Raw genomic sequence first — 27,991 nt, 5'->3', positions numbered from 1 at the left:
AATGAGTTCCTGGATCCTGGATGAAGGTATTTGTGACCATTCCGGTTTACAAAACAATTCCAGTTCAGTTAAGTTTGATGGTCACCGAGCATGGACAGCCCGCTTCAAATCATCCCACAGATGTTCAATGATATTCAGGTCTGGGGACTGGGATGGCCATTCCAGAACATTGTAATTGTTCCTCTGCATGAATGCCTGAGTAGATTTGGAGCGGTGTTTTGGATCATTGTCTAGCTGAAATATCCATCCCCTGCGTAACGTCAACGTCGTCACTGATTCTTGCACATTATTGTCAAGAATCTGCTGATACTGTTGAATTAATGCGACCCTCAACTTTAACAAGATTCCCGGTGCCGGCATTGTCCACACAGCCCCAAAGCATGATGGAACCTCCACCAAATTTTACTGTGGGTAGCAAGTGTTTTTCTTGGAATGCTGTGTTTTTTAGCCTCCATGCATAACGCCTTTTTGTATGACCAAACAACTCAATCTTTGTCAGTCCACAGGACCTTCTTCCAAAATGTAACTGGCTTGTCCAAATGTACTTTTGCATACCTCAGGCGACTCTTTTTTTGGTGTGCTTGCAGAAATGGCTTCTTTCGCTTCACTCTCCCATACCGCTTCTCCTTGTGCAAAGTGCGCTGTATTGTTGACCGATGCACAGTGACACCATCTGCAGCAAGATGATGCTGCAGGTCTTTGGAGGTGGTCTGTGGATTGTCCTTGATTGTTCTCACCATTCTTCTTCTCTGCCTTTCTGATATTTTTCTTGGCCTGCCACTTCTGGGCTTAACAAGAACTGCACCTGTGTTCTTCCATTTCCTTACTATGCTCCTCACAGTGGAAACTGACAGGTTAAATCTCTGAGACAACTTTTTGTATCCTTCCCCTGAAAAGCTATGTTGAATAATCTTTGTTTTCAGATCATTTGAGAGTTGTTTTGAGGAGCCCATGATGCCACTCTTCATAGGAGAATCAATTAGGAGAACTACTTGCAAGTGACCACCTTAAATACCTTTTCTCATGATTTGATACACCTGGCTATGAAGTTCAAAGCTCAATGAGGTTACAAAACCAATTTAGTGCTTCAGGAAGTCAGTAAAAAGTAGTTAGGAGTGTTCAAATCAAGAAAATGATAAGGGTGCCCATACTTTTGCACTGGTCAAATTTTGTTTAAATGCAGATTGCACATTATCTGTTAGTACAATAAACCTCATTTGAATCCAGAAATATAACTGAGTCCATCAGTTATTAGATATATGAAACTGAAATAGCTGTTGCAAAAACCAAAATTGTTATAAAGAAAAAAGGTTAACATTAATAGGGGTGCCCAAACGTTAACATATGACTGTAGATAGATATGAGATTGATTAAATATAGGATAGATAGGTTTGAGGTTTATGTATACATAAATATATTAAATAGAAGATAATTTGTAAATAGATAAATATATTCAGATTCTGAAAAAAAAACCTTAACCTCTGTTCCCACATCTGAGCATTTGCTACAATGGTATCAAGTTAATAAGATAGATAGACAACATTGATCAAACATTTTTTACTATCAGTGAAGACATTGGACTAAAGTCTTATTTTTCACACTCCGATAAAATCCGTTGTATATTTCGTTAATATGTCCAGAATAACAGCATTAAGAGACGAGGCTTATACTTACATACAAGTTGACTGGGTAGTTGATGGCACTGCCAGTGATAACTGTGAATACTTGGGTGTTTGCATTGATAATAAACACAGGGGGTTTCTCTGACATATCTCCATCCGCATCCTCTCGGGAGACCTCCATCGTCAGGTACTCAAAAGGCTACAAAAAACATCATAAATTAATTTAATACAAACTGGATAGTCAATAACGTCATCAACAGAGATCTTTATATACAGAACAACACAACTACTCTTTTCACCACTGGCTTTAGGAATGTAAAAATAAGCAATATATTTCTAAACACCTTTACATAGCTCTCAACTGTCCCAATTCTCGCGGGACAGTCCCGTTTTTGACACCCCCCATGCGCGTCCCGCCCGGGACGCTATTTTTCCCGCACTGCACTGAGCCGCCACGCCCCCCCATGCGCCGACCCCATCCTCGCCATCCCAGAGAGCCACTGCAGCCTGCAATGATATGGCTGGGCTGTCTGTGGCTGCGCGCACAGGACCTGTGATGAGGTCACAGGAGGGGTGGAGTCAGGCGTCACATGATCAGGAGCCTCTTGTCTGCAGGTCTCTGCTGTGCTTGTTGTCATGGTTCTGGATGGGGTAAGTTTCTGTTTGGGGTCAGGAGGGGTTTACAGGGTGGATGTAGCAGAGCTGTGTGTGTACGAGGTGTTCGGAGTGGAGCTGTGTGTGTATGAGGTGCACCGAGTGGAGCCATGAGTGTATGAGGTGTATGGAGCGGAGCCGCGTGTGTACGAAGTATACGGAGCGGAGCAGCGTGTGTGCGGAGCGAAGCCACGTGTGTACGAGGTGTACGGAGCGGAGTCACGTGTGTATGAGGTGTACAGAGCAAAGCCACGCGTGTACGGGACGTATGCAGCGGAGCCACGCGTGTACGAGGTGTGTGAAGCGGAGCCACATGTGTACGAGGTGTGCGGAGCTGTACGTGTAAGAGGTGTGTGGAGCCGCGAGTGTAAGAGGTGTGCGGAGCTGCGTGTGTATGAGGTGTATGGAGCGGAGCCGCGTGTTTACGAGGTATACGGAGCAGAGCAGCGTGTGTATGGAGCGAAGCCACGTGTATGCGGAGCAGAGCCATATGTGTATGAGGCGTACAGAGCGAAGCCACGCATGTACGGGACGTATGGAGCGGAGTCGCGCGTGTACGAGGTGTGCGGAGCCGCGCGTGTACGAGGTGTGCGGAGCTGCGTGTGTATGAGGTGTAATAGAGCGGAGCCGTGCGTGTACGAGGTGAACGGAGCGGAGACGCGCGTGTATGAGGTGTACGGAGCGGAGTCGTGTGTGTACTTGGTGTACGGAGCGGAGCCGCGTGTGTATGGGGTATGCGGAGCGGAGCCGTGTGTGTACGAAGTGGAGCCATATGTGTACGGGATGTACGGAGCGGAGCCAAGTGTGTACGAGGCATACAAAGCGGGCTTTTGCCACGTACACAGAAGTACACGGCGGAGCCCCGAGGAGCACTTTCAAACTCGCACATGAAGGTCCACCGGAAGTGATGTGCTGGAAGCTGACCGGAAATGATGTAATTTCATGAGGAGATTGTGATGGAACCAGGAATGCTTCAGATCAATCACCGTGTCTTCCTCTGACAGCGCGGACAGCAGGATTGCCTTGGAATCGAGGATGCCAGCCATGTGAGCGAATCATGATATGTCCTGCACCAGGAGGCTCAGGTGGGCATTACAATGGGAGCCTGGCTGCTATAGTATCTTTATAGAATCTTTCTTTATTTCTTTCTTTCTCTGTTCTTTCTTTCTCTCTGTTTCTTTCTCATTCTCTGTTCTGTCTTTCCCTCTCTTTTTCTTTCTCTCTTTTCTTTCTTTCTCTCTCTAATCTTTTTTTCTTTCTCTTTCTCTCTGTTCTTTCTTTCCCCTCTTTCTTTCTTTCCTCTCTCTTTCTTTCCCTCTTTACTTCTTTCTTTCCCTCTCTCTGTTCTTTCTCTGTCTCTCACTGTTCTTTCTTTCTTTCCCCTATTTCTTTTTCTCTCTGTTCTTTCTTTCTCTTTCTTTCTCGTCTTTTTTCCCTTCGCTCTCCCTCTGTTCTTTTTTCTGTCCCCTCTTTCTTTCTCTCTCTGTTCTTTCTTTCCCCTCTTTCTCTCTCTCTGTTCTTTCTTTCCCCTCTTTCTCTCTCTCTGTTCTTTCTTTCCCCTTTCTTTCTCGCTCTCTGTTCTTTCTTTAGCTCTATGTTCTTTCTTTCTTTCTGTCCCCTCTTTCTTTCTCTCTCTGTTCTTTCTTTCTCTCTCTCTGTTCTTTTTTTTGTCCCTTCTTTCTTTCTCTCTCTGTTCTTTCTTTTTCTCTTGCTCTTTCTTTATTTCCCCTCTTTTTTTCTCTCTGTTCTTTCTTTCCCCTTTCTTTCTCTCTCTGTTCTTTCTTTCCCTCTCTTTCTCTCTCTCTGTTCTTTCTTTCTATTTCTTTCCCCTCTTTCTTTCTCTCTGTTCTATATTTCTTTCTTTACTTCTTTCTTTCTCTCTCTTTTCTTTCTTTCCCCTCTTTCTTTCTCTCTCCCTCTGTTCTTTTTTTCGTCCCCTCTTTCTTTCTCTCTCTGTTCTTTCTTTCCCCTCTTTCTTTCTTTCTCTCTCTGTTCTTTCGTTTTTTCTTTCCCCTCTTTTTCTTTCTTTCTTTCTTTCTTTCTTTCTTTCTTTCTCTCTCTGTTCTTTCCCCTTTTTCTCTCTCTGTTCTTTCTTATGCTTTCTGTTCTTTCTTTCCCCTCTTTCTCTCTGTTCTTCCTTTCTCTTTCTCTCTGTTCTTTCTTTCTCTCTCTGTTCTTTCTATCTGTTCTCTCTCTGTTCTTTCTTTCCCCTCTTTCTTTCATTCTTTCTTTCCCCTCTTTCTCTCTGTTCTTTCTCTTTCTCTCTCTCTGTTCTTTTTTTCTGTCCCCTCTTTATTTTTCCCTGTTCTTTCTTTCTTTCCCCTTTCTTTCTCTCTCTGTTTTTTCTTTCGCTCTCTGTTCTTTCTTTCTTTCCCCTCTTTCTTTCTCTCTCTCTGTTCTTTATTTTGCTCTCTGTTCTTTCTTTCCCCTCTTTCTTTTTCTCTGTTCTTTCTTCTTTGTCTCTCTGTTCTTTCTTCTCTCTGTTCTTTCTTTCTCTCTTTCTCTACTTTCTTTCCTTCTCTCTCTCTCTTTTTTTTCTCTCTCTCTCTGTTTTCTTTCTTTCCCTTAGTACCCGTCAGTATGCCCACAGTACCAGCCACTGTGCCCATAATGCTAGCCACTGTGCCCTCAGTACCAGTCAGTGTAATCAGCAGTGCTAAATGGGTGCAGTTGGGCATTGACATGGGTGTCGCTAGTTGCAAAATGAGTGTGGTTGGGGCATGATCTGAAATTTGCAGCGGCGCAATGCACGCACCGCAGCCTTTGTCCCTCTTACTCTTCTTCAAAATTTGGGAGGTATGCCTTTATACCTCATTATGCTTCATCCTATCTAAGCAGTTTTGCTGATTCAATATGTTCTCTAAGAAAGGAAAACCCCTTCTTAAACCAGGTCTGCTGGTTGTTCTGTGGAACAAATTATGGTGACACAAAATTCTGCCTTCTTTTTCCCATCCATCATCACTGTAAACTGATCCAATGCACTGCCATGTCTTGCTTCATCTGGGTTATGGATATGGCTGGTATTATTGGTGGGATAGGGGTAGGACTAGGTTTATATAGTTAATACAGTTGAAAAAAGGCAAGTGTCCATTATGGTTATCCTAGAGAGAAAGGATAAATGATAAAAGGAATGGGTATATGCACAATGACAATGCCTGATCTGGTCCACCTGCCCAAAAAAGGCCCCAAAAAGGCTAAGCTCTCCCTCCTGATCCCAATTGTCAATCCAACTAAACTTTCAGAAAACAACTTTACACCTTTACATAGTTTTTTCTGTTGTTTTCTTCTAAAAAGCAACTAAGCCTTTTTTAACATTTGATGGTTACCTTCTAGTCTTGTGGTAGACTATTCTATAGCTTTGTCCTACTTTTGACAAGAACCTTAATTTCTCAAGACGGAGGTCCCACCGTTTATTATTTCTTCTCAAAAGTAAATAAATGTAATTAGTTTAGTCTTTCCTCATAACCAAGATCTTCCATCCATGTCCCTTATCAGTTTTGTGACTCTTCTTTGTACCTTTTCTCGCTCCAAGGCATACTTCCTATACTGCATTTCCCATGTGAAGTTGCACTAACACTTTGTAAAATGGTGGTATTACATCTATGTGCACAAGCTCATACCTTTTTTAATACATGAAAATATCCTGCTGGCTGTAGGAGCCGCCTATTGACATTGCGTGCCATTATTCAGACTGCGATCAAGAAGTACATCCAGGTCCTTCTTTACAAATGACTCTCCTAGTTTTACTCCCTTATGATGCCTGCATATAATTAGCGCCCATGTGCATAACTTAACACTTCACCACACTGACTCTCATCTGCCAAGTGGATGCCTAAAAACTCAATATGTCAGCAGTAACTTATGCACATTTTCCATAGACTTCACTATACTGCATAGCTTGTGTCATCTGAAAAAATAGAAGCAACACTATTAATCCATGTCTTCCATGATAAATAAGCTGAATAATAGCGGACGAAGCACTGATCCTTAGGGCCACCACTTATAACCGAAGACTATTTAGAGTAGCAGTCATTCACCACAACTCTCTGCGATTGTTCTTTGAGCCACTTCCTTACCAAGCTTTACTTTCAAATTCTATAGACCTTAATTTACCCATTGCCTTTCCGAAGTCCCCAAAACACTATATTCACAGCTATCCCCGTGTCCAATTTTCTACTCACCTCTTCATAAAAATTAATCAGGATAGTTTGAAAACTTGTCCTTTGTAAAACCGTTCTGACGATCACTCTCATGATATTATTTTTAGTCATATACTCCTGTATTTAATCCCTTACAAGTTCCCACAATAGATGTTAAAAGTTTATTGGTCTACAATTACCTGGGAAAGATCTGGAGCCCTTTTTGAAAATGGGCTGCACATTAGCTTTGTGCCAATTACTTGGTACAGTACCAGTCCATAGGGTTAGGGTTAGGGTTAAGTTTAGGGTTAGGGCTATTTTTAAGAGTAGTGCTAGGGTTAGGCAGTCCTATTGCTAGTGCTAGGATTAAACTAGCACTAGGTTTGGGGATATGTCTAAGGTTAGGTTTAGAGCTAGAGAAATAAAATAGTTATTTAAAAAAATGAAATATTTATATACATCTATGTGTATATATATATACATATATATATATATACACAAAAAAAACAAGAGGGTTAAAGGGCAAATTGTAATAATTTTTAGGGCTCTGTGCTGGTTCTCTAGAAACATAGGGGTCGAGGTATAGTGGCCGAGAAGAAATGTGGATGGGAAATTAGACTCCCTATATGTATTTACTGTACAGCAAATTTTATTTTAGGAAAATGGCTTTTATGCCTCAAACATTCCCTGATTCAGGCCTCCTATGTTGCAGCCAGAACATTTGTTTTCACTTAACATTACAAAATGTAAAAGCGAACATCTTGGTATACAAATCTAGTGAAAGTTACATTGGTCCAAAAACAAATCTTGTCCAGGAATTCATCTTTCCCCCTGAAGCAGAAGACCCATGGGGCTTTCTGACTGTATACAAAGGAGGGAGTTTTGTCACCAGAATGACCCAGAGATTTGCATCCCGTAACGACACAGTGTCGCCCTGAATGATGCCGCCTGGTGATTCGACTCATTTTCTAATTTTATCCAGTGAAGTTTCAGACATTGTTTCCCCTGAACTGAATTAGGACTATAATGTAAGCTGCATTTCCAGTAATTCTTCTCTGAGCCGAGAAAGGTCTCTTTCCCCCACCCAATACAATATACCCTTTGCGCTATATACTGTGTAGGCCTCATGTAAACAATACAAAGGAACAGTTAGGAATTAGGTCCACAAATTTCACCTGAGCATGTCTACATCTCCAATACACCCCTGTTTAAGGACACAGACACCTTTCAGAGCAATGTTTACTTAAATGGATGTATTCTAAGCTGAAAATAATATTTGCAGTTGAATTTCATTAAAATGCTGCACCGTTGGCATTCTATTGTCACTGTATTGCACTGTCGACTGCTGGCTCCAGAATGAGTTAACTGAGAATCTGTCAGCAAGCTCGTTCTGACAGGAGCCTTTATAATTGTTTTCTTTCTTCTTTTGAGCTCCTCTCAGCTGATTTCTGACCACAACGTTCAGCTCAACTTCTCTGTGTTCATAAATCCTCTGAAAGGAGCTTAGTAGATGGATGATAAAGAAAACATCCATGATATTTTATTTCTATGGCAATGTATTCTGTGACCAGATTTAATACTATGTATGTGTACACTATTATAGTCACAGCATTGTCATAGAATATATCATGTATATATCTCAACACTGACTTCAATGCGTATGTAAAGAAGAGATATGTATTGTTATATAATGCATTGCCTGTTATATATGTGATTTTATCTATTTAGTAATTTGAATGCACTTAGTTGGAGAATAGATAGAGTTAACAGTTTGGACTAGCCCAGAATGGGAAGGGCAATAAGGGAAGACAGAAGACTGAGTCAGTTAGAGCCCATTGTTCAGTAGAGACAAACCTAAGGCCTGACAATTGGCGGACTGACATGTTATATAGTGTGTTGTGTGAAGAGGGAAAATTGTGGAACATCAGATAATACATCCTAAGGACCAAGGAATCATGATGGAGAAATTTGACCGGTTGGAACCCAGGCCAGAAAGGCCACCTAAACATTACCGATCTTAACCCATGGGAAGTAGAACGCCAACTTAAAGGGGATTGAATGAGAAGGGCTTGCATCAGCATGACTTAAGTGAACAGCTATCTACTGTGAAAGGGAACTCAATTGTGTGCGCATTAAAAGGAGGCAAGGGTCACCATGGAATCATAGAATGTTAGAGTTGGAAGGGACCTCAAGGGTCATTGTGTCCAACCCCCCTGCACAATTCAGCAGAGGATTCACTAAACCATATTAGGCAGATGTCTGCCCAGCCTCTGTTTGAAGACTTCCATTGAAGGAGAAATCGCCACTTTTCATGGCAGTCTGTTCCACTCATTGATCACCCTTGGTGTTAAAAAGTTTTCTTTCTAATATCTAATCTATGTCTTCCCCCTTTCAGTTTAATTCTATTGCTTTTCATGCAAATGAGAATAATGATGATCCCTCTACATTGTGACATCCCTTTATATAGTTGCAGCCATGTATTAAGTCTCCTCTTAGCCTTCTTTTTTTCAAGATAAACATTCCCAGATCATTTAACCATTCCTCATAAGACATACTTTGTAGTTCGCTCATTATTCTGGTAGCTCTTCTCTGAACTTGCTACAGATTTTCAATGTCTTTTTTAAAATGTGGTGCCCAGAACTGGACACAGTATTCCAGATGAGGTCTGACCAAGGAGGAGTAGAGCAGGATAATTACTTCACATGATCTAGACTCTATGCTTCTCTTAATACATCCTACAATTGTGCCTTTTTTCCTGCTGCATCACACTGTTGACTCATGTGCAGTCTTTGATCTATTAGTATACCCAAGTTTTTTTCACACGTGCTGTTACTTAGTTCTATTCTTTCCATTCTGTAGTTTGTCCAGTTGTAGAATCTTGCATTTCTCCCTTATAAATACCATTCTATTAGTCCCTGCCCATTTTTCAAGCTTATCTAGTGTTAGCTATCCCTCCTAGCTTTACATTGTCTGCAAATTTGATTAGTTTACATTCAGTTCCCTAATCTAGATCATTTATAAAAATGTTGAACAACACTGGGGGGCCAGGACAGAGCCTTGTGGTACCTCACTTGAAATACTCTGCTAATTGGATGTGCAACCCATGCTGGATTTGGTTAGTTACTGTTTTCTTATCTAAGTACTTATATACATACTATTTAATAATTTGTTCAAAGATCTTTTCTGGTATAGAAGTAAGGCTCACTGGCCTGTAATTTCCTAGCTCCATCTTCTTTCCTTTTTTGAAGATAGGGACTACATTTGCCAATCTTCTGTGATTTCTCCTGTTCGTCAGGATTTTTCAAAGATTCTGGCTAGTGGTTCTGCAATTTCCACCGCTAACTTTTTCAGTACCCTAGGATGTAATTCATCTGGACCAAGAGATTTAAATTAATTTATATTAGCTAAGTGTTCCCTCACCAATTCTGTTTATAGATGGTGTGGTTTCTTTTATTCCTTCGATGGCACAGTGAAGATCAGTTGATGTTACATTTGCTTTCTTAGAGAACACAGATGCAAAATAGGAATTTAAACGTTTGGACTTCTCAACATCATTTTTGACCACTTCACCGTTTTCATCCGGTAAAAATCATATGGCATCTTTGACTTTTCTTTTGCTTTGACATTCCCCCAGAATCCTTTTTTACTCCTTTGGTCTCCCTTGCAAGCCTCAATTTATTACTGGCTTTAGCTCTTCTAACACTCGCCCTGCATTCCTTGCAGACAGCATTCTATTCTTCTTTAGATATACCCACCTCTTTCCATTTAATATACATTTTGTTTCTCCTTTTTTACAAGTGATTATGCTCTCTGTGCATCCATCCTGGTCTTCTCGAATGATTCCAATTCTTCCTTCTTTAAGGGATTGTTACCGATTGTGCAGTGAGAATTTCATTTAGCAAAATCTCCCATCTTTCTTGGACATTTCTGTCCTTTAGAACATCCTGCTATTGGACCTTTCCTACCCTCTTTCCAAGTCCCTTAAAATCTGCCTTTCTGAAGCCCAACTTTAAAGTCTGAGTCCTCACTAGTCTTCCTCCTCTTGTAATACAAAATTCAAGGATAGCATGATCACTGTCTCCTAAATTCCCATCCATCTTTACTTCCTCAACCATTTCTTCCCTGTTGGTAAGAATTAGGTCCAAGATTGCAGATACTCTTGTTCTCTCTTCTACCTTTTGAAAGATAAAGTTGTCAGCAAGAGAAGATAAGAATTTTCTAGACCCACAAAGAACACCCCATTAAGAAATGAGAAGCCTCTTGAAGAAAGAAAAAGAAGCGCTGTGGTGAAGAAGAAAAGGAGAGTGGTGGTCATTGGGAATTCAATACTGAGAGGAACAGAAGCCGCAATCCGCTGACCAGACATTACCTCAAAAGAAGTGTGCCCAAATCAAAGATTTTTCTGATAGGGTATTAAGACTCTTCAGTGCTACAGACTGATGCCTGCTAATACACGTAGGAACAAATGACACAATAAAGGACCTGGAAAACATATGCATAGACTTTGAAGACCTAGGTCGGAAAGTGAAGGAACTGGGAGTGCAGGTCTTCTTTTCATCTTTCCTCTCAGTGGATGGACATGGACCAAGGATATCGAACAGGATTCTATAGGTGAACAACTGGTTACGTCGATGGTGCCATGAGCAACGTTTTCGGTTTCTTAACCGTCGAGTGAATTACCTGTATGATGGACTCCTGTTATGATTAGGTCACCGAGGAGGATAGACGGGGAATAAGCTAGGCAACCAGAAAACCAGAAAGGTTGGTAACGTAGCCGATTGCAGACCCCTAAACCTAACAACACAACTAGAATTAGCTGTGGGACGTACCTACGATGCCCTAGACGCCTCGGCACAGCCTAAGCCTAAAGCAAGAAAGGGGAAAGCTAAACTGCCCCGGAGTAGAACCCCAAAGGAATAGATAACCCCCAAATATATATTGCCGGTGAGACAAGATGAGGCACAAACACAGGAAGAAAATAGAGTAAGCGAATGATGGGGCCCAAACTGTCTAGATAGAACAGGATAGAAAGATACTGTCTGCAGTCACGCAAAAAATCCTAAGAAAAATCCAACACGTATGATATGCAAAAATACTGAGGCCACACGACCTCTCCCCCACTAGATCAGCATTATGGTGTGAGCTGGAAGCAAAATAAAAGATACTGATATAACAGGGGATTAGCAATACTGAACAGACTGACATAAGCTGTGGCATATGGAACGGGGTCCAGCACAAGTCCCAGCAGGGAACAATGCTAAACCCACACAGCAAAGCAGAAAGCAGAGAAAGGCAAAAACTGGATCAAATGCAAAAAGATTTCAGCAAACAAATAACTTATCTGAACGATGCAGGACCAAGCAGGGGACAAGCGGACTTCAAAATGCACAGGATGAAAACCAAATCACCAGCAACAACTGAGGGAAGCTGGCTCACTTAAATCTTCCCAGTCTGTAACACCTGACCTCCACTCATCCTCTTCGGGTGATTGACTTCTGTCAACCCGACCAGCTCCACTATCCACAGCAACCACCAGAGGGAACCCAAACTCAGAAGTCAGGTCAAGAGTGTTCACAACAGATTCCATTCTAGAGATGGGTTGCATCTTGCGAAAACAGAAAAATATATATTTGCTACACTCATCAGGAGAGCTTTAAATTAGAGCAATATGTGATGGGAAATATAGGGCCAGGAAAAATATGCAGCTAATTAATTATTTTGAGAAGTGGAAAGGAAGAACTAAAACAAAAAACTCTGAATGAAAATAGAGGAGCAAGAGAAACTGACTACAAACTAAAATGTGTCTATACAAATGCACAGATCATGGGAAACAAACAAGAATTGGAACTACTAACACAGGAAGAGAGATATGATGCCATAGGCATCACTGAAACTCGGTGGGATGATGCACATGATTGAAATCTTGAAACCTTGAATGCTACAACTTATTTATTAGACACAGGATTAACAAGAGAGGAAGAGGTGTTGCATTGTATGTTAGGAAAACGTATATCTGCACAGAGATCCAAGCTTCAGAGAATGGTAGCTTTGCAGAAACTGTTTGGGTAAGACTACAAGGAGAGAAGAACAGAAATGACACTATTGTAGGTGTTTACTATACTCCACACCTGGACAGACTGAAGATATGGATGAACTATTTTTACATCAGATGTCTGTTCTCAAAAAAGTAAGACATAGTGATCATGGGAGATTTTAACTATCCAGATATTTGTTGGGAATCTCTATCAGGCAAAATGGGTCCTTCTCCATGTTGAACAAAAAACAAATTTCTGTGGAATTGCCATAAAAATTTTGATGATTTCCTCCAAGCAGCTCGATCCATCTACACTCGCAGCGACGCTTCACTTTTCAAAGAATGCACCAGGAATATGCAAATTATCTACCTCAAGCTTCAATTTCTGGTTTTGTCATATTGGGACTTAAACTCTCTAACAAAGAATAGTGGACTTTTAAGGTTCTAGTGAGAAGTTATACCGACGCACCTCAAGCAAAGGGATCCTCACTAGTCAGGTGGCACAAAGAGTAGCTGGAAGCGGCTGTAGTGCTACGCCTCAACCTGTACATCCCTCTCATGGGAGACAAAGTCTCCCATAATCGTTTGTTGCATTGTCATGAGGTGCAAGAGTGTGAAGTCCAAGAAAAATAAAGTGTTATTGAAAGTAAATGAGAAATTCCCATGCCTGCTTAAAGCAAAAGAAACCTTATTGAAAAAATGTTCCTATTATCTGTGGTGCATAGTTCTTATTAAGTTCATGTTCAGTAAAAAGAAGCTTATTGTTGGACATTGGTCTCCCTCAATTCGTTCTCTAAAGGTCCCGTTAAATTTAGCGATGCACCAGCGATCCCGACAACAATACGACCTGGTCAAGATCGATGGTGCATCGTTAAATGGTGGCTAGTGAGCTGCCAAACAGGCAGATCTCACCAGCGACGCAGCAGCGATAAGCAATCCGTTGGCGGTCGCTCTTACCTGTCACACCGCAGCGATGATGACGACTTCCGCCTGCGTCCATGCGTCGCTAGTCGGCGCCAGCGGGACGCCAACGAGGAAAAAATGGCCCAGGCCATTCGAGCGCGATCAGTGATATCCAGCGGGTGAGCCGGTCGCAGGTACGTGTCACACAAAGCGAGATCGCTAGCGATATTGCTGTTGCGTCACAAAATCGATGACGCTTTAGCGATATCGCTAGCGATCTTGCTATGTGTAAAAGGCCCTTAACAGCAGGTCCTAGTCTGCCTGATATAGCTGCACCATGAAGTCTGCAGAGGCGAATCACCCAGGTTACAAGAGCATGCACACACAGCCAGGACCCCCATTTACACGTAGCGTGTTGGGGAGTGAAACACGAGTACCTCGCCCATGGCTACCACTCCGCAGCACGTTACATTTGGCGTAGTCAGCAGGATCAAGTCTCGCAAAGGAAAGAATAAAGACATGCTGGGAAGACTTGAGAAACATGGAAAATGGCAAATAAAGTGCAGTTCAAGAAGGTGCTAAGTGAGGACTCTAAAATGATGGTTGATGGCGCAGTACAAAAAGAGGACACAAAAAGGAGTAAAGAATCGTCCAAACCTATTCCCCAACCAAGACACTTCACATCCCAAAAATTGAGATCAGAAAGTGATATGGACCTGAAAATGGTAGTAATAATAACTAAAGTCTATACCTCAAAATACAGCCCTAAACAATGCTATCAACCAAAAAAATTGAATATATGTTAGCATTTAGGGTATGTGCACACGTTGCAGATTTGTCGCTTTATTTCTGCGTAGATATGTCGCAAAACCTCTGGGGCTTAATAATGCCAGCAAAGTGAATGAGAATCTTAAAGTCTCATGCACATGTTGCTTATTTTTGACTTGCAGATTTGGTGCAGATTTAAATCTGCATTATGTCAATTCTGTCCGTTTTTACTGCAGATTTCATCCATACTAATGAGTGGGGAAAATCTGCACCAAAAACACAAATAAAAAACTCATTAAAAAAACAAGCCTATTTTACACAGCGTTTTTCCTGCCAAGGAGGATTTATGTAAACTAGAAGCTTGGGCTGATAAATGGCAAATGATAAATGTAAGGTCATGCACTTGGGTAGAACGAACAAGATGTATAATTATGTGCTTAATTGTAAAACACTGGGCAAAACAGTCACTGAAAAAGACCTGGGTGTATGGGTGGACGACAAACTCACATTTAGCGGCCAGTGTCAGGCAGCTGCTGCAAAGGCAAATAAAATAATGGGATGCATTAAAAGAGGCATAGATGCTCATGAGGAGAACATAATTTTACCTCTATATAAGTCACTAGTGCGACCACACTTAGAATACTGTGTACAGTTCTGGTCTCCGGTGTATAAGAAAGACATAGCTGAACTGGAGCGGGTGCAGAGAAGAGCGACCAAGGTTATTAGGGAACTAGGGGGTCTGCAATATCAAGACAGGTTATTACACTTGGGGTTATTTAGTTTGGAGAATCGAAGGCTTAGGGGTGATCTTATTACAATGTATAAATATATGCGGGGACAATACAAAGACCTTTCTAATGATCTTTTTACTCTTAGACCTGTGACGGGGACAAGGGGGCATCCTCTACGTCTGGAGGAAAGAAGGTTTAAGCATACTCACAGACGCAGATTCTTTACTGTAAGAGCAGTGAGACTATGGAACTCTCTGCCATATGATGTTGTAATGAGTGATTCCCTACTAAAATTTAAGAAGGGACTGGATGCCTTTCTTGAAAAGTATAATATTACAGGGTATATACACTAGTTTCCTTAATATTGCGTTGATCCAGGGAGCAAGTCTGATTGCCGTATGTGGAGTCAGGAAGGAATTTTTTTCCCCAATGTGAAGCTTACTTGTTGCCACATGGTTGTTTTTTTGCCTTCCTCTGGATCAACATGTTAGGGCAAGTTAGGATAGGATATGGGTTGAACTAGATGGACTTAAAGTCTCCCTTCAACCTTAATAACTATGTTACTATGTTACTATGTTACTTAAGAGATGCAGAAATGGTGCAGAAATTTCTGCACCAAACACTTAACTTGTTCACATACCCTTAGGAGCTGAGAATGAAAAAAATCAATAGTGAGGAGTTGGACCACAGGGATCCTATTCATAAATCTGGAGCCGACCCTGCTAAGAAGGCTAGAAGTTTAAAGAGCTGAGATACTGGAGTTTTCAGCGGAAAAGTCCAACTAATTTTGGCATTTCACCACTGATTTCACTGAAAGAGTGTATGGAACAAAACATTTGTAATTCTTATATCACATTTTTTATATGTAACATTGAGATTTATTTGGTTATAAACACACAGAAGTGATAATACTCACCGAATCTTTATTCGAAAAATGAACATTAAGCACAAAAACTTCTTGACTTGAAAATTTGCCAATACAACCCTTTTTAGTGAGGGAATGTTTGGCCACAGTTTCAGACACAATACCGCTGGTATCATCATTTTGGAAGCCACTGGAAGGTATTGGAACTGGAATTAAAAAACATTGTATTAAAAACCGCACCAGAAAAAATATAATATTCCAAGACCAAAATCTGCTCACTAGAAATTTAACGCAGGCACATCAATATATCCTACAACAGTTGATACAATTTGCATATTAGTAGGACTTATCAAACATTTTGGATCTCTAGACAATTACAGAGAAGATTCCTTACTATCTTGCCATTTATAAATACATATCTGACTATTAGATTTTCTGGACTACAAGATGCCAAGGTAAATAAATCAGAAGCAGTTGTTACCGCTACTATTGTTTCTTTGAAGAAAAGGAGCCCAGCCCTTGTTTATTCTATCACATTTGTTACTAATTGGACACAAAAGTTGGCATTGGTGGGTGTCTGTGAGTTGGGAAGCCATTGATTGCTTAAAATGGCTCCCCCTATAGGTCCTCTCAATACTGTAAAGCCACTGCAAACTACCGGTAATTGGCACTAGGAGAAAAGTCTGGCAATAATAAGAAGAGTCCACTGTGCAGTTTCATTGACAGATCTATCCCTATTTGTTAATAGAAAAATATTCAGGATTGAGAGTCCTCAGTAGTTGATACCTTTTAATGGCTAACTGAAAAGATGGTAATACATTGCAAGCTTTCGAGACTACTCAGGTCTCTTCATCAGGCTAGACTAATACAAAATCTGAAGTCACATATTTATGCACAATACAGCCTAGAAAAAATGCAATAGATAAGACAAGTGACGTGAAGCAGAACTATCAATATGGGAGAGGGAGAAACATAAATATAATAGGAAAAGAGAGCTGTCCAGGTAGCGAGAAGCCAATGAGACTTTTCTCCCTGTGTTCTGACTCTTCTCATCGTGTCTGGCTCACTTTTACAAATATTTTTTTCTGAAATTCTGCAGCAGACTTTGATAAAACATTACTCCCTATAAATAAGGAACTTACTGAGATTTCATGCCAGTGGTTTGGGCAGCATGAAACTTATGGCAGGTTTCCTGTAGCACGGAGCACTTTGCTCCTTCAACTTTATTTGATGATTCGGAATCTCTCTTAAGACATAATCCTATGGACTTAGTGTAAGGAGGTGGGGAGGAACTTCACGTGCCTTCCTGCGTACCAGGCACATGTAGCCCGTGCGGTACCTGAATGGTTCCCTTATGTTCAATTATGTTAATGTGCCATACCTCATATGTACTGTGTAATATAAAAAGTTTTATATCTGCCATGTCAATGTATATTGCCATTGCACTGTATTAGACATGATTAGTGCAGGGATAGAGAGCGTTAAAGAAAGGGGCTGGACTAGCGGCCTCAAGGAAGCAGGAAGCTCCTGCTTCCAGTAGCAGAACCCAGGCAGGACTGCCTGAGGCAGGGTGTGTGTCCCCATCTGGGGCTCAGGTGCGTCCCCGTGTGGTAGGGGGCCAGGATTGGGGGTTGGACCACTGCTTACCCTGTCCGGATGACACAGACACCAGGCGATGCAAGGACGAGGCGGATACAGATTTCAATAGTAACAGTTCCGGATTTATTCGTCATCCTCCTGACGACCACAACCACGCACCAGCCTCTTTACAGTTCTCTGTCTCCAGGCCCGGGTACCTGCACCTTTGCTCCAGTGGAAGTAACGTCCCTCGCGGATCTTTCACTGGGGCTGTCCTAGACCAATCTACCGCCAGCGCTTCACCTGCCCGAGGTCGTTGTCCAATCAGTACCCCTGGGGCCTCGTCTGTCCTGCGGTCCGTCGGGTCAGGGCCACCCCCTGACTGTCTCTGCTGTCCGTCCCCTGGTCGAGCTCTTCTCTCTTCACCTTCTTCTGCCGAGCTCCTCCCTGGACTAGCCTGCCTGGAACCCTATCTTGTTCTATTTATCCCCTCTCTCACCGGGAATTCCCCTCCTGGGTTCCTATCTCCCCGCCCCCCATGACTAAGCGTTTCTCAAGCCATAACCTTATGTTGAGTCCTAAACTACTCCCCCCTGCCATCTTGTGGTCATTTCTAGGTACTGCACTCTCCTGTCCACCTTTCCCAGCTGTCATCCTTCTATCCTGTCAATCTCCGTCTCTTGTGCACAAACCGTCCCCTCCTACTACCAGTCACGTCTGTCCGTCAAGTCACCTTCCCCACACCTGCTTAGGACAGAAGGAGCCCGCGTCTGGGGCATATATGCGTCCCCGTCCGGGACAGAAGAGACCCCCCATCTGGGGCATATGTATGTTCCCATCTGGAACAGTGAGGACTCCAGTTTGGGGTATATGTGGATCCCCATCTGGGACAGAAGGGACCCCCGGCTGGGGACTTCAAGCTGCCAAGGACTGCCGAGCAGTGGAACAGGGCACGGGAACTGTGTTAGTGCCCTCCAGGTGACTGTGAGCTTGCAGGAGTCATTGGGAGCTGATTCTTTTGCTGCTGCCAAAGGAGCAGCATCTTTGAATAGGGACAATTCAGGAATTGTTATCTTCTTCCTTTCTTTATCTTCATTAAACAAGTTGCCACTGTTGGGCCCTAAAGAGTGTGATGTGTTGTGCATCCGGAGGTTGCCGTCCCAACATGGAGAACAACCGTGATTCTGAGGTAACCCGCTGTGACCTGAGGCTGGAATTGGAACTCTCTATTCATGTGCAATGGGCCTGGGTGCCCACTGACTGTGACCTAGTGGACTCGGCTATGACTACCACCCTGTGCCACCTGTTACATTTGGCGTAGTCAGCAGTATTGAACCCCACAGCCCTGAAACCCTAAGACTGCCAGAGAAGCATCTGGGGTCTGCGACTGGGGCAGGAGCAGCTTTGATAGCGTTCCTGACACCTTTCCAAATTGGAACCAGATGAGGGACTGACAGTGATTTTGAAATGCTGAAGAAGAAGACTCCCGAGCCTTGTGAATTGTTGACTTTCTAGCACTGGGCACTTAAAGCACCTTATTAAATATTGCTACTGCCCATACCTTCAGGGTACATCCCCCTGTTGAGCAAGCCAATACGGCGAAACGGCGCTGTCGGGGTAGCTGAGGGGTATGCAGACCAGAATTAATACTTATGTAAGTAAAAGGATGTTTGAGGGTATGGGCAGTAGCAATATTTAATAAGGTACTTTTTGGCACCGGGCACTTTATATATACCGTACATTCTACCATGAGTAGCGTCATGAATTAGCTCCCATGATAATGATTTTTTTATTTTAGCACTAGGCACTTTTATTAAGCATTATCCAGGAGCAATTTTCCGTATAACAGTGCTTTATGAATTATACTATCCCATTCCCTATAGTTTCTGGTTCTTGTTTTACCCCCAGCGTTTTTGTGAAATTCCCTTGTCTGATTTTAATAACTGTTAATGTTAATTAAATTATTGATTTTATTAGCATAATGATTTGCCTATGCCTCTTGTTTTTCCCTGTGTAATGCATGGCTGGATATAGTATTTAAATATTTCTGGAGTCTGCCCAGCTGGCATAGAGAGTCTTATAGATCAGGCAATGCTTCCTGGGAATAGGGTATGCAAATTAGCTCTCCTCCAAAAAGAAGGAAGCTGGCTGTCTAGTGTCACAGTTTTTGCAATAGCTACGCTGGACCTCTTTAACAAGCCATATGGCTTAAGATATTTAGCCAAACCATTTGGGTTTCTTGCTTCTTGCCAGCTCAATTGTCCTCTCCACAAATAGAAACAGTTCCACCTAAACCACCATCAAAGATCAGTTGACGAGTACCCTACTCTGCTTTGATGAGGGGCAAGAACATGAAGCAGCTGTCTGTGGATATGTGTATTTTTCTATAAGAAGAGCCTCTGCTTTAGCCAAGTTTTGTTAACGGGTCAGACACTGAATCATAGGGGGCACTAGGGAGCCAGCCTTTTACCAGCTGCTAATTTACACACTAGTGACAACAGAGGCAGTGAGCCGGCTAGTTTTTCCTTCTGTTTCTATGAACAGTCACAGACTGACAGACAAGTCCTACTATGTCACTCAACAGCAGGTGGGGCAATGTTAGGGAGCTGGAGTTCCCCTGTGTGTCACCACGTGCTCTTCAGTCAGAAGCATGGTAAAAATAGCATCCTGCCCTCTGGATGTGTGGGCAACTTCCCGCTAGCAGGGGTGAGGATGGACATACGGAAGCTCCACACTGAATTAATAGGAGCTTTAATTAATGACTGGGGCTCCCATCCAAACCCTGGAGCGGGTCACAGACCAGAGTAGTCACTATTGTGCGCCGCTTCCTGCCAGCACAAAAAACAACTCTTATCTGGATGCACCAGACTGGCTCCTTACACAACCTCCCGGCTTGCTGCTCCTTGGTATACTAATAAGACTTCAGGCCACATCCTACACTGACTCAGCATGCCGTGCGCCCATTCTAGTAAACCATGTACAGATAATTTCCTACTAAATCTTACTTTTACCACTTCCCTAGAATAACTGTCAGTATCAAAATGAAGGGTGAAGCTTGGTGGCTCTTCCCCAAAGGCATGGTGGCATGGCTAGTCTCCTGCAGTGTTGTTCCCTGCGTCACCCACAGTCCAGCTGGCACCACATTATGTCATTATCAGATAAAGCCACACAGGCGGGTGCCTGGACAGAGGCGCTTGGTAGATCAGATAGGGAGGAAAATGCAACAACGGAAGTTCTCTGGAAAAAAATTAAATGTATTCCCTCCTCTCCGTCATGACGCATCTCAGAGTCTGCCTAAAACCAAGAACCAATCAGCAAAACAACTCCAAGAATGGAGCTCTCAATTGGGATCAATCGTAGGTATTGTAAGACGACTTGGCAAGGAGCACAAATAATATCAGAAACCACAGGACTTACATCGAAAAGAAAATGGAATTTTCCTCTGAATAATTACGCTTATTTCAGGAGGACTGAGTAAAGTTTACCCTTGTGGAGAGCGTCAAGCTGAAGGCTATCTGCATGCTTAATTTCCCAAGGGGAGCATTGCATGGCCTATAGGTCTCTCTACCCCAACTTGGAGAAACTTCACCCCTTTTGGTAGTGCAGTGTTTTTTGACTCTTGAAAAACGTGGGGAAAAAAAGCAGCAAAAATGCAGCGTGTGAACAAGCCTCTAGTCTAGGGTATGTCCCCAAAAAGTTTTTTGTCATTAGATATGAGGAGTTTGTGAGCTTTTTTTGTACCTGAAGAAGTTTTGGAAAATGTCAGGTGGAAGCCACATGTGGTTGAGGAATAGTTGGGTCAACTTCATTTTGGAGGATTGTCGTCCACTTTAAGATTTTCACTACCTGACAGCAGCCTAAAACAATATAGATGATAGGGTCAGCACTATCCTATTGTTGTTGAGTAGGAAAACTAATTCCCAGTGGCGGCTGCATCTCGCCTGTCTCAGAGTCTGGACATTTTATGACATCCCGTGTCTCCTGCTCAATAAACAGCAGATGGCATTTTGTTCCTAGGCCAACAGTGGAGAATTTCTGATAATAGGAATATATGAGGGAATTACGCTTTATGAAATACTCTAACATGTAATTGGTCCCACAAATCAAAAGGCTAGAGGTTAAATATGAGAATATTGTAAATGCTGCAATGATTCCTCCAGGGATGTAGGGGATCATTCTGCATTATTTCACAATAGACTGGAGTCTAAAATGATGTGAAGGTTTTAGCAAGCCCTTATGCAATTCAGGCACTCTGAGCCGAACCATGAATGTCTGCTCTGGAGTGAGAGTGCAAACTCCCAATCCTCAGAGCTGAGCCAGAAACAGGATGGAAGAGCACTTCAACCTCGAGTAAATGTTAACAGGATGGAGCCAGGCAGACGGACCGACACGGCACTTGAAACAAGTTTCTTGGGGAATTAAACTCCGCTTTTCTGCCTGTCGCCAGCCTGTTATAGGATGTAGGACACAAAGGAACATATAGACCTGCTAACGTCTATGTTGTACTGTATTATTAGATCTATACATTGTGTTGTATTATATTATAGTATACAGATATGTCGTTTTTTACCTTTTTTGGCCTCAAATATCTCAGGATAAGCTTAGTGCCGGATTCACACATTCGTGTGTTGTGATTTGAGTATCATGGACTGGCCATAAGTTTCCCAAACTGAACTTGACAACCTCAGGTCCTTTGTGTGAATCACAGACAGTGACACACGGCTGTGTGAATGCAGCTTAATAAAAAATGTTGCCCACTGGAAATGTTTTTGCTTTATATGTCTGCATGAAAAATAGCAAATTAATATCTTAAGAAACTAAATTAAAATTAAATTTGGGAACGGTAATGGTGGGCAAATCCACATAGCCTGTCCCTGACTTGAAGGCTATGGGTTCCAAAAAATGCAAAATCTATTTCAGGGCCCCACATTGGCCATGTGCCATTTGTTCAAGGGGTGTTCTTAAATGGTAGAACGGTTTTGGGTACCCTCAGATACCAGAGCTGCCTATGCATCTGCTATATCTATGGTGTGCAGAACAGTCATCTACAATGTACAAAATGTGACTTTCCCTTGTGCTTGGCTCCAGTGAGATGACTGAGGCCGACCTTCCTTCCTCACATCTGCTGGAGAGCTCAGAGGACATACATTGACATGATTGGATTAATTACAGCTGAATTAAAGCTGGTGTCGGCTCCACCATGTCGCTCCCGCCTCCATATCCTCTCATCATTGTTATCCACACAGCCACAGCTGACAACAGCTTGTGAAATGATGTCAGATTCACCTCAGATGGAACCAGTTTGACCTTGAAGATGCTCCCTTTCCTCCAGAAGATTCTTCTGTCATCTAAACTCATTTACTATCCAAGACTTTGAGGTTTCTTCCAAAACTCGCTGCACTCTTGTCCATTGGCTGCTAAGTGCTCGTATAAGGTGTTGAGTATTTTTGGCGTGCTCGAAAAAATTGTTCGAGTCACTGCCGTTGCATGTCTCACGGCTGTTCGACAGCTGCAACACATTTAGTGATTACCTGATTGTTAGGCAAATGGCTCCATTTGGTATTGCAGTCATTTGAATGAAGCCAAGCTGCAATACAACACACAACCTGTAGACAAGAGTGGCTCTGTTTCTGGAAGAAAGAAACTATGATTTTTTTTTTAGCCACTTGAGTGATTACAGTAATATATAAAAAACATTTATATTAGTAAGACAGTAATTGCAAAACTGAGATTGCATGAGTGCAATTTGCATAGCTTAAAACCACTATACATATTACATTTCAATAGAACCAGCTATCTTACGTGTACAGGAGCGACCTGACATGTGATGGATGATGCTGTGGAAAGAAGGATCAGGCATGTTGAGTTTCAATGCCCAATCCTATTGTTCTCAGGGAAGATAGGCCGCTGCCAATTAAGAGATATCTGGCGGAAGCTTATTCCCCTCTCCAAGCAAGCATACATGTGCATGGGGGATCTAACGAAACAGATGTTGGATAAATAAGCTTTAGACCAATACTTATTGTAGAATAGTGGACAGCTTTAATTAAAGGGGTTGTCCTGTATTGGACATTTATGGCATATTCAAAGGATAAGCCATAAATAAATGATTTCATGTTTGGATCTGAATCAATTTTGGAAGGGCGCCACAACTTGCATCATACTGAGAATGGATGGAGGGAAAGGTGGTCGTGCATTTGTATCTCTCTCGTTGTTCTATGGGAGCTCTGAAAATGGGAGTAGTTAGAAGGTCCTACATGAGTCTGCATAGTTTAGAAGGCACTGGGGGAACCTGAGACGTTAGGAGGTACTTTCAGAACCTGCAAAGTTGGGAATCACTGGGGGAGTTTTTTTACACCAGCTCTGAGAACTTTTTGATAAGTGCGTTGAGCTTAATGGGAAGGGGTGGTGCCAACTACAGCTGACTAAATCTTTATACTTTACACCAGAAATTTACTTATGCGTGAAAAAAAGATGTCACAACTTCATTATGAGACGCACTGCTCTTAATACATCTGGCTCATTTTATAGCATACTCAACAGCAGTCATGATGGGGCCATGGATTAGCTTTCAGATAGCTGAACACAGGATATAATCTGACTTGCTGAAAACCGGCCCCTGAGTTCTGGTCTTGGTAACACTGGTAGGACGGAAGGAAGTCTGGAATAGGCACTGCTTGCTATTTATAGGACTTACTAAAGAAAAACTGGGAAAAAAATCCCATACAGTATAATGTTATACAATGTTTTCATGTCAACAGGAAATAGGAGCCCTTTCTAGACAAACAGTTTATTATTTGTGGTCACATCCTGTGTTCACTGCAAAATGTGACAGTGAAATCTACACCATGGAGAATACATGATGACCACACATGACCACAGCTGCATATAATGTCGGCACCACTTACAGAACAGGATCACACTGAATATAGTAGTTGGATTATTATACCCCCTTAAAATCAGGCGTGACACCAATGTGATACGTAGTTGACTCTGCAGAGTGAATATGGTGGGTTTTCTCATATAGAAGATTATGCTGGATCAGTGGCATAATCTACACTAATTTAGGGCAGTGGTCTCCAACCTGTGGCTAAACTACCACTCCCAGCATGTCCTGACAGCTGTCGTCTGGAGCGGTAGTTTTGCTTAAACTGGACAGTCACAGGTTATAGACCACTACTCTATGGTCCCCCCAACCTAATGAGTTTTTACAAAATCACATTGCCTTCCTTGCAATAGATTTGAATGTATGACATCTTCAAACACTGGTAAATGTAAGATGATGTTGAAGCCACAAACTTCAGAAATGTCAGTGAACTTTCATTTCCTCATTTTAAATATTTTGTTCCTGTTTTGCTTTTAACAGTCTATAAAAAATTCCTCCCAAACTAACAAACATCTGTTTGCGTGCATAGCATGGTCCTCCTGGGTATGTCTTCTATGTGATAGTAAGCATGTTTTCCAAAATTCTGGGACCGTTTAACTCAAGATTAAAAAACGAATTACTAACAAGATATTGTGAGCTACAGTTCCCAAGGGGGGCTGAGACAACTTCAAATTGAATCCATATTTTGAGATAAGAGTAGTACTGGGGACTGGGGTCTTTAGTGGAGATCCAAAAATTAACTATTTCAATGCATCATTCCCACCAGTTAAATGAGTAGCCAGCCTCCAATGCTCAAAAGGTTGCTTTTTTTCTAGCTGCAGTATTATGGTTGAAGTATTAGTACCAGCACAAGTAGTTCCAAATCACCTGAACAACAATCACTTCTATTTCATTGACTCAAGTCCACCCAAATTTTTAGCCATAATATTCCCATGAAGATCAACCCAACCGTGATAGACGACGCTTAAAGTTGAGTTGACTTTGAGAAATAAGATGAATAGTGATGGGATGAATACGGCCACAAGATGTTGAGTAGATTGTAAGCTCTTTGGCTCAGCAGCTGTATAAATATGTCATATTATTAAGGTTCGTGGCTACATATGACTGAGTCTAGACTGGAGTGTAGTTGAAAATTATGTCATTGACCCCACCGAGTGGAGTCAGCAAAGTGAATGCATTCTGTAATATGTCACCTCTAGGGGTATAACTTTGGAGCACCTTGGGTGCCAGGGTAGGCGCTAGCAGCCTCTTTGCTTTCACCAAGGTATTTAGATATAGGGTTTGGGCAGTGACATGAACCTTCCCCAGGTGAAAGAAAGCTTAGCTATGGCTCTGGTCACCACTATCCATAATAATAGGATAGTTCTGTCTCTTTCCCACTATCCTGTAGAATGTAAGTCCGCAAGGACAGGGTCCTCTCCCCTCTGTACCAGTCTGTCATTGTAAATTTGTTTAATGATGTCTATAACTTTGTATGTAACCCCCCTTCTCATGTACAGCACCATGGAATTAATGGTGCTATATAAATAAATAATAATAATAATAAGCATCACTCTTGCTATGGACTTACTTGAATGTCCCATTCGGAGACCAAGAACAAGAAGAATCATCTGGAGAACTTTCATCTTTCTCAGGCGTCTCCTTTTCTGCTTCGTGGAAGTTCTTTCTTAGCCTGTGTCCAGGAGCGCCGGCTCAGACAAAGCACCGATCAAGCGCCAAAGTGAGATCACAGCAAATCGGGCTGACACGGAGCTGGGATCAATCAGACGGTGACAGAAATCCAGATTTCGTCCCTCTTGAGAAGACCAACTGTTTATAAGCAGAAGAAGAGAGACATAAAGACTCAGAGAGGGGAAGTTTATGAAGTCAGAGGAGATGTAGGAGATGATTAGTGGACAGCTGTCCAGATTGCTCTGCTCTGCTCTGACAATCAGCACTATCTGATGAGCTCTGTCCAGGAAACAGGCTAGGACTGGGGAGGTCTTATGCAGCTGGATATCACCGAGGAGGAAATGCCTTTTACACAAGTAAAGAAATTCTCCAAGGAGCCCGAATACCAGAAAAACAGACCCCCCTCCTCCTAACACACGTCCAGAAGGCGTGGTGTACGTTACTTAAGGCTAGGCCCCCCCATTGAGGATGGACTTGATGTTTTTGTCACTGCTTTTGAAGTGTCGCTGAGTTATTCATATGGACTGACATGACAATGGGACTTTTACAATAGGTCCAGATGTATCAAGTGATACTTAACAGAAAAAAAAATGCTATGAAAATCACAATATGAACACGTATAGTCTGGTCACAAATAGCTGGTGTGGAATGCGGATGATGTTATCATTATCTGATTAAATGTTATATTTGCCTGGAATTCATCTTTGTTTTGGCTCGGTGGGTAGCAGGTTACCTCCCTGCAGGTCCAATGGGTACAAATGCTACATTAGATAATTACTAACAAACCAGTTAAGCAGTGATGTATTCCTTACAATATTCTCAGATAAATGTCCGAGATATTGGAATATTTTGTGCATTTTCCAGTCTTTCCCTTTGCTTGTAGGGAGCTGTTTCGGACTGGCCCATAGGGGAACAGGGGAATACCCCGGTGGGCCCCTGTGCAGATCTGGGCCTCCAACCTTACTGTATGGGCAGTACTTGTCTTTATTTATAATAATCTTTATTTTTTATATAGCGCTAACATATTCCACAGCGCTTTACAGTTTGCACACATTTTCATCACTGTCCCCGATAGGGCTCACAATCTAAATTCCCAATCAGTATGTCTTTAGAGTGTGGGAGGAAATCGGAGTGCCCGGAGGAAACCCACGCAAACACAGGGAGAACATACAAACTCCTTGCAGATGTTGTCCTTGGTGGGATTCGAACCCAGGTGTCATGATCCAGGATGGGGTTTCGCTTTGGCCCGTCCTGGTCCGATTGGGGGTTAATTATTCCGCCTCTCCCTGGCAGAGGGCGGCTATTTAATGCTCACTGGACCTAGGTTCAGTGTCAGTTATACTCCTGCCCTTGGCTGAGTTAGTTGACCTTGTGCGTACGTGTGCCTTGTGCCTGATATCTTGCTTGCTTGCTTGGTTTTGATTCGGTTCTGTCTCTGTTACGAGTTCTGCCTGTCCCTCTTGTACTGCGCTACCTCTCGTGTACGACTCTCTGCTTGTGACCCGACTTCTCTCTGCTCGTCCCCTTGGTACCGCATCGCCCTCTTGTGTATGACCTTTGGCTTTGTCTGACCTCCTGTCTGTTTACCCCTTCTGTACCTCGCTGTCCGTACAGTGAACGACCTCCGTTTTGCCTGACTCTGAGTTTGCTGTCTTCTGTGAAAGCAGGACGCTAAGCCCCGCCCCCTTGCAGTCACATGACCGTAGGTCCTATGCCGGCTTGCTAAACTTCATCACTAAGGTCCTGTGCACCTATACTTTCTGGCTATTCTGGTCCCCAGGGGTCCCTACAGTGCAGGTGAGTCCCTGCTCAGCGGAGGCTGTACGCCGGCGCTGTCAGGATCCTGATACCAGGACTCCAGCGCTGCAAGGCTGCAGCACTAACCACTGAGCCACCGTGCTACTTGTCATAATTCACTTGATTCACTCTGTACAGAAAAAAAGCAGCATCTAATCATTCATTAACCAAACTATTACTATATACTGATATAGGTAAATTTGTGAACCAGGGTCGTGTGATATTTGTATGCAGGTGAAAAGTGGGCCGCCAAAATCAATGTTACTGGTGGGCCCTTGGCACCACAATCCAACACTGGTAGGGAGTCTTAGGTTGAAGTAAAGTCTTACAATGTTAGTATAGA

The 27,991-nt window shown here is 42.6% G+C and overlaps 1 protein-coding gene across 1 annotated transcript in view; it reads right to left on the bottom strand.

Annotated features, from left to right (window-relative positions):
* ENG (endoglin) overlaps positions 1-26,177 on the bottom strand; it is a 63,217-nt gene extending 37,040 nt beyond the window's left edge. The window contains exons 1-3 of the mRNA XM_073540946.1: positions 25,751-26,177; positions 15,768-15,922; positions 1,675-1,821 (exon numbers count right to left, since the gene is read on the bottom strand). Coding sequence (XP_073397047.1) covers positions 1,675-1,821; positions 15,768-15,922; positions 25,751-25,805 — 357 coding nt within the window. The 5' untranslated portion in view covers positions 25,806-26,177. The remainder of the gene's footprint in view (positions 1-1,674; positions 1,822-15,767; positions 15,923-25,750) is intronic.
* Between the last annotated feature and the right edge of the window lie 1,814 nt (positions 26,178-27,991).

The sequence above is a fragment of the Dendrobates tinctorius genome, unplaced genomic scaffold, assembly GCF_039654945.1.
Source record: "Dendrobates tinctorius isolate UK_male_01 unplaced genomic scaffold, ASM3965494v1 ptg000120l, whole genome shotgun sequence".
Lineage (NCBI taxonomy): Eukaryota > Metazoa > Chordata > Amphibia > Anura > Dendrobatidae > Dendrobates > Dendrobates tinctorius.
This window is presented reverse-complemented; position numbering and strand designations above follow the sequence as displayed.